The sequence below is a fragment of the Carassius auratus genome, chromosome 4, assembly GCF_003368295.1.
Source record: "Carassius auratus strain Wakin chromosome 4, ASM336829v1, whole genome shotgun sequence".
Taxonomy (NCBI): domain Eukaryota; kingdom Metazoa; phylum Chordata; class Actinopteri; order Cypriniformes; family Cyprinidae; genus Carassius; species Carassius auratus.
The window spans coordinates 8,430,896-8,450,485 of NC_039246.1; the positions used below are offsets into that span (position 1 = coordinate 8,430,896).

At 35.6% G+C, this 19,590-nt stretch overlaps 1 protein-coding gene across 6 annotated transcripts in view; it reads left to right on the plus strand.

Moving 5' to 3' along the window:
• The first annotated feature begins 902 nt into the window (after positions 1–902).
• LOC113058000 (myotubularin-related protein 5-like) overlaps positions 903–19,590 on the plus strand; it is a 58,320-nt gene continuing 39,632 nt past the window's right edge. For all 6 annotated transcript variants that reach the window (XM_026225676.1, XM_026225684.1, XM_026225693.1 and 3 more), the window contains exons 1-2: positions 903–947; positions 9,089–9,370. In XM_026225676.1, the coding sequence (XP_026081461.1) occupies positions 935–947; positions 9,089–9,370 (295 nt within the window). In that variant the 5' untranslated portion in view covers positions 903–934. The remainder of the gene's footprint in view (positions 948–9,088; positions 9,371–19,590) is intronic.

Here is a 19,590-nt window from a genome sequence, read left to right on the forward strand (position 1 = left end):
ATTGGTGTCAAACACAGCTGTTCCCCTATTTCTTAAACGTGTAACTTTGCCTGATATTGAATTTCAAGGACTGCTTGTAACATGCAGGCTATTAGATGTTGGCTTGAATATGACTTTTGACTATGTCTTTATAAGATAAGCAATAGCTTTTGCATTGTTACACATTGTGATCAATAACAAAAGGCAAGCTTTAAATAGTACCAATAAAATAACTTACAAGCATTTTCACCTCCTTTTACTAATTCTCAGGAAACCCCTTCTCTCTTCTTATCTCTCAGCATTAGTGTGTGTGCAGAGGGGATAAGGATGCTAAGACTGGTTGACTTCCCCAGAAACTCAGGAGGGCAGGACGCACCCTGCCACGTCTGTAATCAATGTGCATTTGGGTGATAATTGATTTGATAGAAATTCTCTTTCAATAAGTCCTAAATGTACTTACTATATAAAGAATAGTCTTCTTGTGTGGAGTTTGAATGGGCTGTAGTTTTATTCTTATTTAATATGCATATTTTCACTGTAAACCCCAGAATATGTTTAGTGACATTTTCTTAAATCGGCATGTCATTATCTGTATGATTTACTATTTATTTTTCTTTTTCTTTTTGTATCTCTCATTCATGGTCATGGTGCAGTTTTAAAGCTGGTTTTGCATTTGACAAACAAACATTGTACTTCAAGTTGTGGTATCTCTCTTTTTCCTTGAAAAATCTAAATATCACAAGCTCAGTTCAGTTTTTAAATGATTTTTTTAATCCCATGTTTAAGCAACAATTGTGCCATCAATAACAAATAAAGAAAACATTTAAAGGGATTTCCAGATATCATAATGCTGGGTAAAATCTAAAAATAATATTGAAATGGATAGTTTACACTATTCTTCTCAATCTCTTTCTTTTATTCTTAGAAATGTCCCACAGCTCCGTAGTTGGACAATATGACTTATTCAGGTCAGGTAAAGATTTATTTATTAAAGATTTTTTTTTTCAGTCGTAGTTTTAAATGAGCAAATATGTTTTATATGAATTGGTCTGCTATTAGAAAATTCAGCAAGTGAAGTGTGTAATGAACCGAGGTGATTGATTAATGAAGTAATTCTTAGACACCTGCAGGATGTACGTGTCTAGGAATTAAGCGTTTTGGCAAGTGTTTCCATTTACATAATCCTGAAAACCCATGTGACAACAGAACTGTTAACTGGAGCAAAATTTCAGACAAGGGCAATTGGTTTCGCCTTTGTACCAATTAGTTTTCACGAGTAACTACACTCCACATCCAATGAATCTGGCCCAGACCGAAACACAAGCCGTCTGTTAAGCTGCGGTGGTTTTCTGAAAACATATGATAATGCTTTCAGTCGGAATTAGATAAAAAGCTTCCCGCATGAATAATGAGTTTTAATAAATAAAGGAGGCCATATAATTGGAAAAAACAATTTAATTAGGAAAAATAGAGAAACAGGACAATAGGCTTATTCTACGAAAAGAATGACATGCAATGTGTACAAAAGAATAAGGTCACACATGAGCTTGGGCCTCCCAAATACTAAATCAACACACTACAATGTGTGCAATGTGTAAATAGGTGTAGAAATGATGTCATTAATCTAATAATGACAGATAGATAGATAGATAGATAGATAGATAGATAGATAGATAGATAGATAGATAGATAGATAGATAGATAGATAGATTAGTATTAGTAAGCTGTTGTCTCGTGTTTGCTGCCCTCTAGTGGACATTACTATAACTAAACTGAATAAAGATCATCAACACAATGAAAGATTTTTGAGGTTCAAAAGATACATTTCTAGTGGATTAGATCTCCCAGGGAAAAATTCTCATCACGTGCAAAGTGCACATTAACAGTGTGTCTTAAACACTTCAAACACAAAAACAAACCTCTCCAAGATGGAGAAATATCAGGGACATCACCCTGTGGGATGAAATGGTAAATCCTTGTGTTAAATCAATATGAAAACATGCTTGTTCCCACTGAGCTCGTTTCCCTCGCATGTTTACGTTGGCCCATCGTGACGTTGGAGAACACAACTGGTTTGTTATGGCTCACAGTCAAGTTTTTTACACGGCTGTGATGGACAGTGGGGGTCATGTTTGTTTTACAGTGCTTCTGTTTCTGTTCTGTTACTATATTACCCATGAGTCAGTGCGCTTGTGTGTCTGTATGCTTACATTTACACGTAAGGCAGTCTGAGCGGTTGTATTCGGGTGTGACTGCATGGGGAACAATGGATGTATGTTTACAAAAATACGTTCTATGAATGAAGACAAAGACCCGAGTCTGTGTGCTAGTGGATCAAATAGCTGGCTGTTATAAAAGATGAATGAATGCTGGTTCATCATCAGACACCGACAGCCAAGTATGTTTCATCTTGTCATTTCATCATCCTCACATGACTCATTGTTATATGTTATATATGCCACTGAACAGGGTTAATCTGGCTGACCCTGGTCACGTTCTTCATTATTTTTATTAGACTTTCATTTAGTTCATTAGCAGCATAAGCCACACTTTATCAAAGTACAGTTCTTCATTATGAGAATGGTTGTTTTGGATAAAATATGGTCAAAAGTCAATATAGTAACTGTCATAAAAACGTCAATATCAACATTAAATGAAAATAGGAATACATTTTATTTTATACCTAAAATAAGCAATTAACGAGATTATATGACTGTCAATTTAACTGGTTTTTAAATGATTTATCCACATTTTTAAGAATATATACAGAGGAAAAGAAAACATAGAAAAAAAGAAAAAACAACAGAACAATACTTTTATGCAAAGTATTTAGGCATTGTCTGTATCTTAATGCAAATTTGGTCATTTCCTTTCCATCTCACATGAATTGTTCAGGATGTTTCATGTTTTATGTTTGAAGTTAAAACACAAATGTAAGGAACTCAAAAAGTTTATTGATTATACACACTATCTGTGTGAGAAAAAAATAGATAATAACAACAAAAGTTTTTTTTTTTTTTTACAGAACAACAAATTATCTAACCATGTATATTTATACCATTCACTGAAATACTCCTATAATAAAATAATGTCAACTCAAATTAATAGTTAATGGCCATTTATTTATACAGTGCAATCAGCTGGTCTTTAGTGCAAAATAAACATTTCAGTAATTCAATAATTATTATAAAAAAATAAAGAAATAAAAATATTTTTGATATGTGAAATGTATATTTATATTATTTTGTATATTAATTTAATATTTCAAAAACAACTTTTTTAAAAATGAATTAATATTTTTTATGAATTAACTTTTAATAATGCATGCTCAAATCAATATATCTTGTCCATTTATTTATACGATGCAATCACCACGTCATTAGAACAAAATAAAGTGTTTAAATTGATATTATTTTAACACTTCAACACATTATGCCTTTCTTAGATGCATAATATTCTAATATAATGTGTCTTTATATAATTGCATATATTTTATACGAATTGTACAGATTTTTTATGTTAAATATATATTCACATTAATTAATATAGAGTATGTATTATTCTTTTATATATAAATACATTAGAATTAATTGAAAAAAGAATGAAAAACACATTAATTAATAATGAAAAGTCTATAATTAAGATAATAAATATTATATTCATAATTTAACTTTTTCACAAGTGAAAAGCAGGAGCCTCCAAAACACCTTTTTTTTTTAATGATCAAGATTAGCAGGGTTTCCTCACAGTTCATAAAGGGTGCTTTGAGATGACCTATGATTTCTGAGCCAAGAGACCTCTTCCTGTCTATTGGTTTGTTGACAGGATGTCACATGGTTTGCAAATCCGGCCAAACAGCTCTGCTTTATATTCTTTCATTAGGTTACATTTCATGCGATGGAGGCCCAGACACCTTTACACACACAGACAGAGCACTACCTTTAGAAACATGTGTCTACACATTTGCCCTTCCTGTCACATGGCTCCAACCAAAGCAGCTAACGGCTCTTCCTGTCATCTTCTTATTTGTCCCTTTTCTATTTCATAAGATTATTTCTAGGCTTCTGTTATGAGAAAATACTTTCTTCATTCACATAGAAATCTTCTGCAGTATTGAGGTAGATTTCAAGCTTCTCGGTATGGATGAATAATTCAAGATTCAAGATTTTCTTATTCGTCACATACACAATCATATAGAGCATTTATAATCCACTCTTTGGTCTTTTTATCCCATTCTCAGTCTTTCTATTTTTTCTTTTTTAATTAATTTGCTCATTTTGATTAAAATGTTTGGGTTGTCACAAAACGGAGGGCTAAAGTGTCATGTGATCCACTTGACCCGGTGAAAGTACATGACTCGTTTGACTGGTGAACCTGACCTCAACATCTGAAAAATTGCTAGAAAAATATTATAAAAATATATTAATTATTTAAAAAAATATTAGGTCTGGGCAAGTTAATGCATTATTATCACGTTAACACATTAATTGATTAACGCCGATATAAATTTTATCGCTTGTTAACGCAGTTTTTTTATTATTATTATGAATAATAAACACTCACAAGTCTCTACCTGCCCATCAAGTGTTTTCCCGCGCCGCACTCTGATGCGATGGGTGATGGGTCCCACGATCGTGCAGGTCTCTAATCGGAAGATGCCTGTTATAATGTTATGATCGAAGCTCTGGAGCAAACTATAAAATATTTTCTATAAAAACTTTAATGTCCCGGCAGTGGCAAATAACTTGTTTTATATTTAATTTAAGTACATAAATGTAATAAGTTAAGATTTACAAAAAATATTTTAACTGCTACTCTGTAAAAGGAATACTGCTGTAAAAAAACACCTTATTTGTTTAACCAAATGTTATTGCACTTTTGTTTATATAGCAGTACTTCTAAATGAAAAAAGTGCACAATACACTATACTTTTGAATGCAATATTAGTTTTGTGCATAAGAATGTGATTAATTGCGATTAATCGCAGACAATCATGTGATTAATCGTGATTAAAAAAAAATTGTTGCCCAGCACTAAAAAATATCTATAAAATATGTTCTAAATACATTTTAAATAATGCTACAGACTGTCTGGAATTTTCCTTAGATATTCGCAAATAGTTTATTACTAGCTAAATTGAGAGTCATTGGCAGGCTGACAGTATAACACAGCTGTGAATGTTTTTAATTCTGGTGTGATAAGTAGTCTGTGTCAAAGGACTTTACACAGGAAGTGTTGGAATTCTTTTGGAGGTGTGTCGATGCTGACAGGCAAGGACGCAGGCCTCAGATTGTGGGATAGGGGGGTTATCCGGTAGGCCTTTTCAGCTTTTTCCTCTGTGATGAGACTCATAACTGTAACATATTTGCAACAACTGACTTTCCAAACATTGACTCTTTATAACAAAATCCATGTACCCATGGAATCAGTGCAATTTTGTTACCTAAGCAATGACAGCTGAGCAAATCGCACATGTTTGGGGGGTTAAGATAAAAGATGGGACTGAGGGGTCAAGATCTACATATAGTTTGTACAGAAAAGTAATAAGGGTTGAGATTACCTTCCATTTAGATAAAGACTTCTGAAAGCAGTTCACATGAGAGTGCCTGAGTGAAGTCCATAAAACACTGTATATGATTTTGTGCCACAATAAAATTAAATAATAAAAGTCTTGTTTTTCCTGCATAGTCTTGGGTTTTTTGGCAAACAAAAAAGTGTTTTAGATCAATTCAGATACATACAGAAAGTATTTTTTTCCATGCCTCCCAATAATTTGCATGCAAAAAAAAAACACAAGACAAATAATAGTAACAAAAGTTTTATTTATGCAACACCTCTATATTTATGCAAATTTGTCAGTGAATTTGGTCAAATGTCAGGTTATATTTGAGAACAAATGACCATCTGACTGTATTGTATATATAAAATTGTATATATATATTTATGTATTTATTAAATAAATTATTTGTTAAATTTACATTTAACCCAAACATCATCTTATTTATTAATCACTCTATTTATTACAGCTGTCCATATATAATTGTTAATTTTACAGTCAAGTCACCTTTATTTATATAGCGCTTTTAACAATACAAAGCAACTGAACAGCATTACATAGGAAAATCGTGTGTCAATAAAGCAGTCTGGGTAGACAAACCAGGCTGAAGCAAAGTCAGATTGTGCAGAAGAATCTTCTGTTTCCTGTGGTCTTGTCCCGATGGCCGTCTAGGAGACAAGGTCTTGACTGTGGATCTGTCTCTGGGGGTTAAACAAGTTCTCCTGTTCTCCGCTGACATTTGGGGTCCTCTCTAGGGTCCTCTCTAGGTGCTGATCCACCATCTGGACTCGAGATGTACTGGATCGGGGTGACCATCTGATCTGGATACAGACTAGATCTGGTGGCTACGGTGACCTCGCAATAAGAGAGAAACAGACTAATATTAGTGTAGATGCCATTCTTCTAACGATATAGCAAGTATCATGTTTTTATGGGAAGTGTTGGCGGTTCCGGTTTACCTAATTAATGCATTCTAAAAATCCTTAAACAGATTAGAAATGTGTTAGTATGCTATGTGTAAGCAAGATTAAAGAAGTGGGTCTTTAATCTAGATTTAAACTGACAGAGTATTCCGGAGTTTGGGAGCTGAATAGGAAAAGGATATGCCTCCTGCAGTTGATTTTGATATTCTAGGTATTTCTTAATTGCTAGAGTTTTGAAAATGCAGTGGACGTGGAGGACTATAGTGCAGTAAGAACTTGTTCAAATACTAAGGGGCTAAACCAGTGAGGCCTTTATAAGTATTAAGCAAGATTTTTAAAACCTATACAATGTTTAATAGGGAGCCAGTGCAGTGTTGACAGAACCGGGCTAATATGATCATACTACCTGGTTTCTATTAAGAACTCTAGCTGCATTTTGGACTAGCTGGAGTTTGTTTATTAAGCGTGCAGAACAACCACCCAATAAAGCATCTACAATAATCTAACCTTGAGGTCATGAACACATGAATTAACATTTCTGCATTTGACACTGAGAGCATAGGTCAATTTATATATATATTTGAGATGAAAAAATTAAGTTTTACAAATGCTAGAAATGTGGTTGGATTTGATTGCTATCAAATACACCTAGATTCCTAACTGATGACGAAGAATTGACAGAGCAGCCGTCAAGTCTTAGACAGTGCTCTAGGTTATTACATGCAAAGTTTTTAAGTTCTATAGTTAACACCTCTGTTTTTTCTGAATTTAGCAGTAAGAAATGACTCCTCGTCCAGGTTTTTATATCGACTATGCATTCCATTAATTTTTCAAATTGGTATGTTTTTCCAGACCTCTAAGAAATATAGAGCTGAGTATAATCAGCATAACAGTGAAAGCTAACACCATGCTTCCTGATGATATCTCCCAAGGGTAACATGTAAAGCGTGAAGAGTAATGGCACTAGTACTGAGCCTTGAGGTACACCAAACTGCATTTGTGATCGATATGATACCTCTTCATTCACTGCTACGAACAGATGGCAGTCAGATAGGTATGATTTGAACCATGCTAATGCACTTCCATTAATGCCAACAAGGTTTTGTAGTCTATTCAAGAGAATGTTGTAGTCAACAGTGTCGAATGCAGCACTAAGATCCAATAGCACTAATAGAGAAAAAAAACCAAGATCAGATGGTAAGAGCAGGTCATTTCTAACTCTAAGGAGAGCAGTCTCCGTACTATGACATGGTCTAAATCCTGACTGGAAATCCTCACAAATACTATTTTTCTTGCACGGAAAAGGAAGATTTGAGGTCGGCCTTTAATTATAGTTCTTTGGGGTCTAGTTGTGGTTTTTTGATGAGAGGCTTAATAACAGCCAGTTTGAAGGTTTTGGACACATATCTTAATGACAAGGTCAAATTAATAATAGTCAGAAGTGGATCTATGACTTCTGGAAGCACCATTTTTTGGAGCTTAGATGGGATAGGGTCTAACATACATGTTGTTGTTTAGATGATTTTACAGGTTTATATAATTTTTCCTCTCCTATAGTAGAGAATGAGTGGAACTGTTCCTCAGGGGATCTATAGCGCACTGTCTGATGCAATACTGTATCTGACGGCTGCGTAACAATTTTATCTCTAATAGTATCGATCTTGGAAGTAAAGTAGTTAAAGTCATTACTACAGAGTCATGGTAATATATGTTTCCTTTTTTGCACTATTAATTTATATTTAAACTGAAAATATGGAAATACCCCTTTCACTGTTATTGTAAGGCTATGTATAACTGATAAAAACTTAATTTCTATAAAAGTATATATATTTAAATGAAAATTTTAGTTAGTTCATTATCAACATTATAAGAATGATTGATTTGAATAAAATATTGGCAAAATTCAATATAATAACTGTCATAAAAATGTCAATATCAACATTAAACAAAATAAGTATACATTTTATTTTATACTTAAAATAAGCATAAAATAACAAGATTATAGGGCCGTTAATTTGACGGTGTTTTTCTTATAATTTATTTGAATTTTTAAAAAGATATAGAGGAAAAGAAAAAAGACAAAAAAGAAAAAACGACAGAACAATACTTTTATGCAAAGTATTTAGGCATTGTCTGTTTCTTTATGCAAATTTGACAATTTACCACAAAACCAGTCATAAGTAATGGCAGTAGCCAACAATAAATTGTCAAAATGATCGATTTTTCTTTTATGCCAAAAATCATTTGGATGCTAAATAAAGATCATGTTCCATGAAGATATTTGGTAAATTTCCAACCCTAAATATATCAAAACTTGATTTTTTTAAATTAATAATTCACAACTTTAAAAGTATTTTTATTTTCAGCATTCATCAGTGGAATGCTTATTTACCAGCTTTTAGATGGTGTATGAATCTCAATTTATTAAAAAACGACCCTTATGTCTGGCTTTGTGGTTCAGGGTCATAATATGTATTTTACAAACAGTCCATAAAAAAAATTATATATATATATATATATTATGCAGAATGTGGTAAGGCAATCAATCAATACATTATTGTTGTGGCACATACATATAATAATATTTTTGCTTTACATTTTTTTATTTGTATTTTTGACATCATTCTAGATGACCACGCAACATTCTGTGCGCGCGCCCCTCCCTGCCGACTCGGAGCTCAGTGCGCACGCGCAGAGCGCTGTCAGGGCACGGCACACTCACAGCGACAGTATGGCGGCGGGCTGCTGCTGGAGGGATGCTGCTGTCGCCGCTGCCTTCACAATGTGATCGGAATATCGCCTACCTGCGGAAAGACTACAGTCACCCCCGAGGCCTGTCGCCGAGATCTCGATAAGATGACCAGGCTCGCCGATTACTTCGTGGTCGTCGGATACGATCTCGATAAGAGAGGTAAGGGAGACAGACACACGGCAAGCGATTCTTCCTCCTCCTCCTCCCCCTCCTCCTGATCTGTTAGATTGGAGTGTATTAGTAGAGGTTTATTCACGGTAAACAACACAGAAGGCGGAGGGAGAGGGACGCAGCCTCGACACAGCTGATTCCGTCTCTGGATTGGCGAGCTACTTTCAGCCGCGGATGTCCCAGGCCTCTGGAGATCAATCCCAAACTCGAAAGCCGAGCCCAAACGAAGTTTCACGAAGCGCCTCCATATGCCCTATTACACGATTTATTTTAAGGCTGATAAGAAATTTGCAAGCGGGTACTGTGTTGTTGGGATTTATCAGTGTAACCTTTGCCACCGGTGATTGTCATGTAGCAGCCTGTTATATTGTCCCATATAAGTTTCTAGAGTTGAAAAGAAAAGCAAAAGCTGATGTCTAAGAAATGTCAACAACCATCAATAACACAGTATGGCACAGATGCTTTTGCTTGTGTCTAAACCTAACAAGTTGCCTGTCTAGACAATACTTGTGATACACAAAATGCTGTCTTTGTAGGCAACACACTAGGTTTTGAGAAACCACTTTTGTTTTTGTGGTTGTTTATTAAGCGTAGCAGTGCTTTAACCTGAAAGATGCTGCATTATTTAAGGGAAAGTTTCCCATGAAGAAGAAATTCATTACATCCTCAGTCACGATTCATCAGCATTGCTTAAAGATCTACGTTTTGCAAAATGTTTCTCTTTTATATTCCACAGAAGAAAGAACATTAAATGATTCTGAAACAACAGTTTGTTATAAATAATGACAGAATCAAAAAAAATTTTTTTTAAAGAATCCATTTTCCTAAATATCGTCTCTGGGTTTTTGCTGAAAAAATAAAGACATGGAATGTTTGGAATGACATGAGTATACATTTTTAAGCTTTATTTTTTATTGCTTTTTGCACTTAATTTTTTTTTAGTGCAACAGACAGTAAATTGTGAGAAAGGAGAAGGGTGTACTATCACTATCACAAGTATATTTATTTGAATTTGAGTTAAGTTAGGGAGCTTTGAGTATCTGTAAAATCCTGCTCTTAGTGTGTTTTGTTATCGGGAGGTTGAGTGTTTTGGTGAGTGGCCTAGATTCGGGCGATATAATGGTCCCGGTGAGCATGCATAATTTACCAACCCTCAACTGAAAGAAGGCAAGTTGCTGGAAACTCGCATTTGAAACCTTTATTTAGAGAGCTGCCTCCATGCATGTCTTATTCCTTATTTATAAGACACACAAAAAACACGATGAATCCCTTTTTACAGTTTCAGGGACTCTTGAGATGGATATGCATGTTAAATTACATGTTTTGTGCAGTGGTCCACTTCAAGAGTTGTTTGGTGTGCAGAAAGGTCTTAGCTTTTTGTTGCCCGTGGGACGTAGCTATTCGTATATGGCCGTAAGTGTAGCCTGGCAGGATGTTGAAAGGCTGCACGCTCTGCAGAATGTCTTCCTTTCCTGTTTCTAGCCTGCTGCTGTATTTCAGCATCTGGTAAGCAGACCTTCAAGTACAGTAAAGGTGTGTGAGAGGGAAAAAAAAGCTCTCATGAAGGCTATTGAATTCAAGAATAACATTAAAATACAACAGCGGCCATTCATGTTGTAGCATGCAAACCAACATAGAGATCTAAATCAATCTGAATAGACTGCTTTGAGCAGATGGGTAGACCCGTGACATCATAATCTTGTGAGATTGTGGAAGTGGTTGACATCACATTCATAAATCGGTCGTCAAATCTCTGAAGACTTGGCAAGTGTAAGTGTTGCCACACTTTGCTCCCGCGATGCTTAACATCTGTACTACATCTCTCGAATTAATTTTTTTTTTTTTATTTATGTAAAACTATGTCTAGCAGTTAGCAGACACGCTCTGACGTATTGAGCCTTGGTGCTTATAAGGGCAATTTGAGTTTTAATCTGGCTTGCAACATCTCCTGAATATGTTTCTCCTTCTTACAATTCTAACAATTTCCTGTCTGTTATTTGTTGCAACCACATAACAATTAGCAAAATATAAGCTTTGAGAGATAATTCACCCAAAAATCAACTCCAAACCTGTATGACTTTCTTTATTCTGTGGAATCCAAAGAAGATATGTAAAAAATGTATTTACAACATACAACAGCAACATACCGGTCATTCAACAAAATTCAGTAGAAAAAAACATCATAAAGCAGTTTTGAAATTTGTTTGCCTTTAATAAAGTGTGTAAAAGACTATAAGTCTTGCTTTCATCCACATATAATTTATGGAATCTAACCGAACTAAAGTGTATTAAAGTCAAAGGGGTCCAAAACAACCTCTTTGGCCAATATCGACTTTCATATTATTCAGATTGTTTTGAAACCACTTGAAGTTGTAAATTATTACAGAATTTGTATTACTGATAAAAGCACTTAAAAATATCTAATTTGGGTTGGATCAACTCCATTGACTTTCATTGGATGGAAAGAAAGGAGACCCTTTTAAAAATATTTTTGTGTTCAACAAAAGAAAGTCATTTTTGGGTGAACTGTCCCTTTAAGTCCTGCTATATTTATGTCTATCTGACGCACATATCTGAGAGGTGTCATATCTCTGAAACCACATCGTGAATGTGAACCTGGACATCTTCCAAAGGATTTTTATAAAGTGTTCTTGATTGAAGTGGTGCCTACTTAACACCCAAAGGGTCAGACCCCTTAAGATAACCCCACTCACTGTTTTGTTTGCCAGTGCAGAACATGTCCAGCTGACCCAGGGGCCATGTCCCCGTCTCAGGACCTTTGTCTTGGTCTCTATCATTGATATAGCCCACAGTGTAAGGTTTCTTCCTTCCCTAAATAGCATCTTGAGCCAGAATGGCTGCATCTCTGGAGGGCAGTAAGCTGTCAGGGTGGAGTCGCCCAGGGTCTGTTGCGAAACTGTGCAACGCTATTTGTTACTCGATTTCTTGACCCTGCGAGGAGAACTGCATTGAATAGGATTCTCTTGCCGAGGGGCTTGCTGTTTAAAAACAGGAAATGGGAGTTGAGGCTCTAGGGAGAAGACATGATTGATTGAGAATCCAGATTGTCCTCAGTATTGCAGAGTGAGAAAATGGAGGTCCAGAATTTGGGGTGGGTCCACTACAAGTGGACATCCATGGAAATGTCTTTTGGGGTTCGCTGTATAGCTCGCCCCCCCGGCTTCGCTCCCTCTCACGCTTCTCTTTCTCCCGCTCTCTCTCTTCATGCTTTTTCTTGGGAGGAGCCCGATTGAAAACAGAGAGGCCCTAAACAAAAGAGGAGAGCGTTTGTTCTGTTGCACACTCTTTGTGAGAATTGTCTGTGCCAGTCTGTTTTCTCGGTTAACCCCTGTGTGTCTCTGGGAATGTATGTTGAAATGTTTGTCTGATTGTTTATTTAATTATTATTATTAAAAAACTATCATGAGCATGAGAACTATCATATGCAGTTTACAACTCTTGAGACTTGAATTGTTGTTTTTTTAAAAGGTTTCTTATGCTCATCAAGGCTGCATTTATTTGATCAAAAATACAGAATATAATGTAATATTGTGAAATATTATTGCAATTTAATATAACAGTTTTCTATTTGAATATACTTTAAAAGCTGATTTATTCTTGTGGTGAAAAGCTGAATTTTCAGCAGCAATTACTCCAGTTTTCAGTGTGCTGTTTAATATATTTTGTAACCCGTGTTACTCTTTTCAGGATTCTTCAATGAATAAAAATAAAATAAAAAAAGAGCATAATCAATTTAATATATACATCTTTGTAACCATAAACGCTACCATTCAAAAGTTTTGGGTCAGTATATTTTGTCCTCCCAATTTATAAAATTATTTTAGAGAATTGAATACGTTTATGTTGTAAGGTTGAGTTAAATTCATATAAAAATGTGATGGTAAAGGCTTGTATTGTTGGAAAAGTTTTTATTTCAAATAAAAGTTAATTTATCATCTTATTAGAATGATTTCTGAAGGATTTATTTCTTCAAAGTACCAAACAAATCATAAATGGAACACGAATCGTTAAAGGGGTCATCGGATGCCCATCTTCCACAAGTTGATTTGATTCTTTAGCGTCTTAATGAAAAGTCTATAACATACTTTGGTTAAAATTTCTCAACGGTAAAGTAAAACAACACTGTTTTAGCCTCGTCAAAAACAGCTCTGCACATTTTAGTGCATGTGCCGTTAAATTCTAATTAGCTCTGCCCTCCTCACCCCTTTCTTCCATGAGGTGACAAACTGTTCTCATGAGACCATTTACTTTAGCTGCATATAGCTGTGGAACTGGCTAACTAGCTCATTATTAGGAAAGGCAATTCTGGAGCTGATCACGTAAGATTTGCACAAAAATTTTTTCATTTTAGGGTGGATGTGTACAAACACTGCCAACACACATTTGTTCAAACAACATGTTAAAGTGAATTTTGCATCCGATAACCCCTTTAAGAGGAATCAAATCAGAACTGGAATCGTACATTTTTTAAAAAAAATTCCCATCCAAAACCATAAGCCATAAATAATGCAGAAGTAGTAACTTTTTCTTTTTTTTTTTTTTTTTTAAAGGGGTGGCTTGCTCAAAGCGGCCCGCCTTTAACAAATCTGCTCTCTGTCTGCCTTAAATAAATGCACTGACTCAGCCGGACGTCTAGAAATATTCACCAGTCGAGTACAGATTCTAATTCATGAGGAAGAATAAGGCTGAAGGGGGCCATGGCGTGATACGCTGCCCGTTCTGTGTTCCCATGACTCCCCATTTCTGGTCATCTGGCTGGACTATAAACAGCTCTGTGCCGAGGAAAGGGTGGCTGGGGTCATGGATACAGAAGCCCTGTCCACATGCCTGCAACGTATGGCCGCATAGCTCTGACAGCCAGCTAGTGGATGAATACTTCTCATTCATGTGCCAGCCGAAGGGGCTAGAGGGCAATGGAGATTGTCCTCATTCTGGGAGACACGGGGGCTCATAACCCACACACACAGTTTAATAGTTCATGATTTGCATGCACAGTCACACACTTTATAGACAAAAGCAAATACATTTGAAACTCCTTGTCGTCAAGTTTCATTATGATTGTGGTGAACTCACGGGACACTGTTGGTCTGCTGTCCCTGGGACAGTGTGAGAGAGTTTCGGGTCAGTTGATTGAAGTGTCACATGCTTCTTAGGGCCGGTGCTGCATGTTTTACATGTGCTTACAAAACCAAATATCTTATTTGTTGTGATTTATATTGAATGTTGTTTCAAATTGTAGTTGCAAATTAAAGTTGACACCAATGTTATGTATGTTATGTGGCTTATGTAGATTTGTCCAAATTGTGAGAGTGACTTGTGATCGTCTTGGAAGTATAATCACAAATTGGTTGAAAGAACTTAAAGAACTGTAAAGAACTTCACAAAGTAGTAGTTAAAGTTGTGCATGCGTAGTATGGCGTCTGAATGCCTTTGCCATTCCATCAGTGGTGTTTACTTAAAGGCCGTGTTGCGGGGTTAATTTTTCAACGAATTTGTGCAATTTGCTTGTTGGAAATAAACATTTAAACTGTTATCCATTGTATTTTATGTTGCTGGGTATCACAAAATGGAATATAATACGAAAAAGTTGGTACTGTCTTACAGCGGTTTTCAACGATCCTCCTTTCCCCCACAATGCATTGCATTACGTCACCTTGGGGAGAGAATTTACCAAAGCCCACCTTGAGTTCATTCAGAGTGACTAGAGAGACTAGTAGTAGACGAGAGTACTCAGATAGCACAGATTACAGATAAATAAATACATAGATATAAATAGACAGACTAGATATATAGATAGATAGACAGAAAGATAGATTGATAGATATAGACCAAAACGCACTCACTGCCCTACAGCACAAGCTTTCCAACGCAGTTTCCATGGGACGTAACCGCTCACACAAGCACCTGCCAAACACAGCGACAGACATACATGTTGGCTCTTGCCATCTCTTCCTCATCCCATTTTCTCTCACTTCTTCTGTGATGTCATCACAGAATTGCGAATAAAAACCCCTCAAAAAAAACCTTAATACCAAAAACGTAAAAAAATGGTCTATAAGACCATTTTTTTGAAATTTTAAAAACGATATACATATCTTGAGTGATTTATGTACCCATTAATCAACAGTGGTGGTTAACCTGCACCATGGGCTTTAAAGTCCCTGTTGCATAAAATCCTTAATGAAGTGTACTACAGAAATAAATAGTCTACGAGATGGAAGGATTAAAAAAGAAATTCAGTACTTATTATCGCAGTTATATAGTTTGGCAAGTATAGGCAACTGTATATAAATTGCTGGCATCAGGGAGCTGCTATTGAAACTGCTTTCGATTGCTTGCTCTCATTTTACTTTCACTTTCACCTTTGAGATTCATAATCACAAAGACACTATAGAGAGTGGCAGTACTTGCCACACATTTGACAAGATTAGATGTTTGTCATTGGTGCTCAGGATCTGAAAATCATTAGCCATCGTCCTATCAGACATTTCTCCTTACTCTGTGTATGTGGTAAATGAACTTTCATGTACTGTGATGCAACAGGATACTGCTAGCAAGTGGCCTACCTTTTAGTGGCTCTATAGAATGTGTTATTTGTTTCATGCTTCGGGCACACCCCTAACCCCGCCCAACCCCCGATGTCATCCTCCATCATGATGTTTCACTGTAGACATCATTCAATGTCAATTTGGTAGACATTGCCCAACCCTACCTCAGACGTCAAGCCCACTGAGAGTTGATGCGTACAGCACCGGAGTCAGGAGTTTCGAAGGTATTGCTGGATTGGTTAATTTATACAGGATTTCTAGAAGAGATATGTTGTGTTCTTTAATATTCTGCTTGGAAACAATGATGCAGTGATGCCAAACCCTGCCATGGAAGAAGAAAGCCAGTTGTGGGGACATTTCCATGCCCCTAAACATGACACGGCACAATATGAAAAGTGGTTGCTTTACCTGTCAGTCAAATAGCCTCTTAAGTGGGCCTTGGCCATTCAAAGTTGCTTTTGCAATCAATCTGAATGTCTGGCAACGTGAGACAATATATGTAATTAATTATTAATAATGAATATCCAAAATGCAAAAAGCAAAAACAAAAAACAACTTAAAATAAATTAAGTAGTTCAGTAAATATTGTTACTGCAACCTGTTACCCGTTACTGCAAATTTGAAAACTATGTTTTTGGTTAAAAAAAAAATAAAATAAACTTTTATAAAAATATAAAATTTTATTCAAAACATTACAATTTTAACTGTATGCCTGATCAAATAAATGCAAACTTGGTGACCTTTTTTTATTAAATAATTAAAAACTCTTACTCTTGACTAACCTAACTTTTAAATGGTAAACTGCAATACATCTTAAAAGTATAAATACATTGCTAAAAATGAAATGTATTACTTGTCGTGGCAGGGCAAGTGAAACTGAACTACAACCCTAAGGACAATAGGAAAATCCCTTACTTTACAGCTCTGGTTTTTGGGTGTAAGAAAATATTGATACACGTGGGTATCGTGATATTTTGTTTGCCGATACTGTATCGATTCTCAGAAACAGAATATTGATATTAAAATAAGTAAATAAATAAATAATTTAAGATTCATGGCAGCTGTTTCGTTTTGAGTTTACATCCCGACCACTAGATGGCAGTCCTCATCTCTGAACGACAGTGAGCATGACGGGAAGTACTAGCATTAGGCCACGCCACTAATGTTAGCATTAATATCAATGCTAGTAATGGAGGATGAAAGAATTGTCCCTGTTCCTGGTTCGGTGTACAAAACTGAAGTGTGCCGTCACTTGGGCTTTTGTGGTAACGTCCACCATGGGACTGTGGCGAGGCTGCCGCCTCAGTTCCGCAGCATCCCATGTGAAGAGGGGCTCATGTGGCGGGGGGAGGTGGGTGGTAGGGTCGAAGCGTGGCTCGAGTTAATAGTTGTTATTGTCTGTTTATGTCTTTAATTGTTTTTCCCGTACATTTCTGCCATATGCACATAAACTGACAGTCACAACTGATAAGCTACTGCTAAATATTGTAGAAACTTAATTTTCTGTAAAGTTCCTTTGCAACGATTTTTATTATAAAAAGCGCTATACAAATAAACTTGAATTGTGTTCTTAATGACAACTTTCCTAAAAACATATTCTATTCCTAAAATAAGAAATATCCCAATATATCACCTTGCTTACAGTGTCACAATGTATCGCAACATATCATATCGCAACCCCTGTATCGTGATGCATATCGTATTGCAAGATTCTTGGCAATACACAGCCCTACTGGTTTTTACATCTCACACATGCGTGCACACAGAATACTTAGCTCTGGTTATGAAACTTGGTAAGCAGTGACTGGTTAATAGCTGTTTGTGTGCTTCATATTCAGAGGTCTTTTGGGTCAATGAACAGTCTCTTGTGGAGGGACGTTAAGGTCAAAGGCGGGAAAAGGGGGGGGGGGGCTCCCCATGTCTGCAAAGCTTTCATGACCTTCCCTGGTATTTTGGGAATGCGGCCCTCTCCCCCTCCCAAACCCCTCGGGTGGAGACTGAAGATCTTGTTCTCCACATGCGTATGGGGTTTGCGGGAAGTAATTCTTCTTAATCCTCTTTTTTCATTGCTGACCCACCGGATTATATCTAGGGGTCTTTGGCATTGTGGTTGTTGGGATTCATACATAAATCATAGTCTGATGTCCCACTCTTTCTGTCTTAATCTTGGTTTCAGCTGCAGCCCACCATGACATGATTGGTAGAAAGTGCCGTGAAGCTGATTGGTCCACAGGTGAAAATATATTAGGGGTGGCCCCGAGTAGTCAACAATTCGTTTTTTCGATTGGAGGAGCCTGATTTGACTACTAATCTCACAATTGAATATTCACAGCGGTGTTATAATCATACCATTTTTGCTATATGGGGGTGTTCAAATGTCTGATTTCACATAGAACTACCGTTTTTTCCCCAGTAAATTAATATACAGCCTAGGGATATGCCGGTATCAAATTTTCATGTTGCGATTAATTGCTAATACTTTTATCACAGTATAAGGTATTATCACAATATTGAAATATGGTCATAATACAGTATTAGAGGTTTATACGTTTTTTTCTTATAAAAAAAAAGTTAAATTTTTTTTTTTAAATAAGTATTTGTTACTGTGATGAACACCATAGCGAATACACAAATTTAAATGGCTATTTAAATCTATTTAAATACATTTTAGAATGTAGAAGATGCTTTATTTCTGCGGTTTCCAGGTTAACGGCTGCATTTTCTGCAGTTAAGCGCCATCTGCTGTCAGAGAGTAAATGTGCTTTCATTCAGCGTGTCTCTCACATTGTTGTGCATTTTTACCAGTTGAAAGGAAAAGCATTCTCAAAATGCATTCCAAATTCTGAATAATTTGTAATATATAATTATTCACAGTATTTAGAAGTGCCCATGATAACAATATCGTGCATATTCATTACCTATTCATTACCGTGATATATTGCAGTAACCGAATACCAGCACATGTCTAATATAGCCTATTAAGATAAAGCTGTACATAAGAATCTGAAAAGAAACAAGCTTAAATAGTTTAACGTGCATGAATAAATAATAAAACTTTACATGATCCGTGACCGATCATGTATATATAAACTGTTTGTTATAGTTATTTATTTATTTGTTTAGTTATTTAATAATATAACATTTGTATTAATATTAGTAGTTTATTATTAATAATATTGCCAATAATAATAATACTAATTACAATATTATTACTAATAATACTAATTATATTTTTTAAGTATCTACACATACAAATTACAAATTTATTTTAATTATTTTAATCTTTTTTCTTTGTATGTTTTTTACTGTATTGTTTTTTGTTTTAATTTGTATGTTCATTGATTACTTGCATCAGAAGATTAGACTATAATTTTTGCAATTCTTTTAACTTTTTTTGGCCTGTCAAAGTCAGTTACTCTAAAGCTGTCATTTGGCGCTCAGCGAGTTTTAATTTTGTACTCCAATTTTGAGTCAGTTGTTATTATTTTGCCATTATTACACATTTTCTGAGTCGGCTAACATAGACCGGATGAATCATTTGTAAAGCAGGAGAAGCAGTAATTTTAGGTGTTGGGTTAAAAGCTTGAGAAACTTTAAGCCTCATTTAGAGGCAATCAGAAAAGATTCTTACGAATCCAA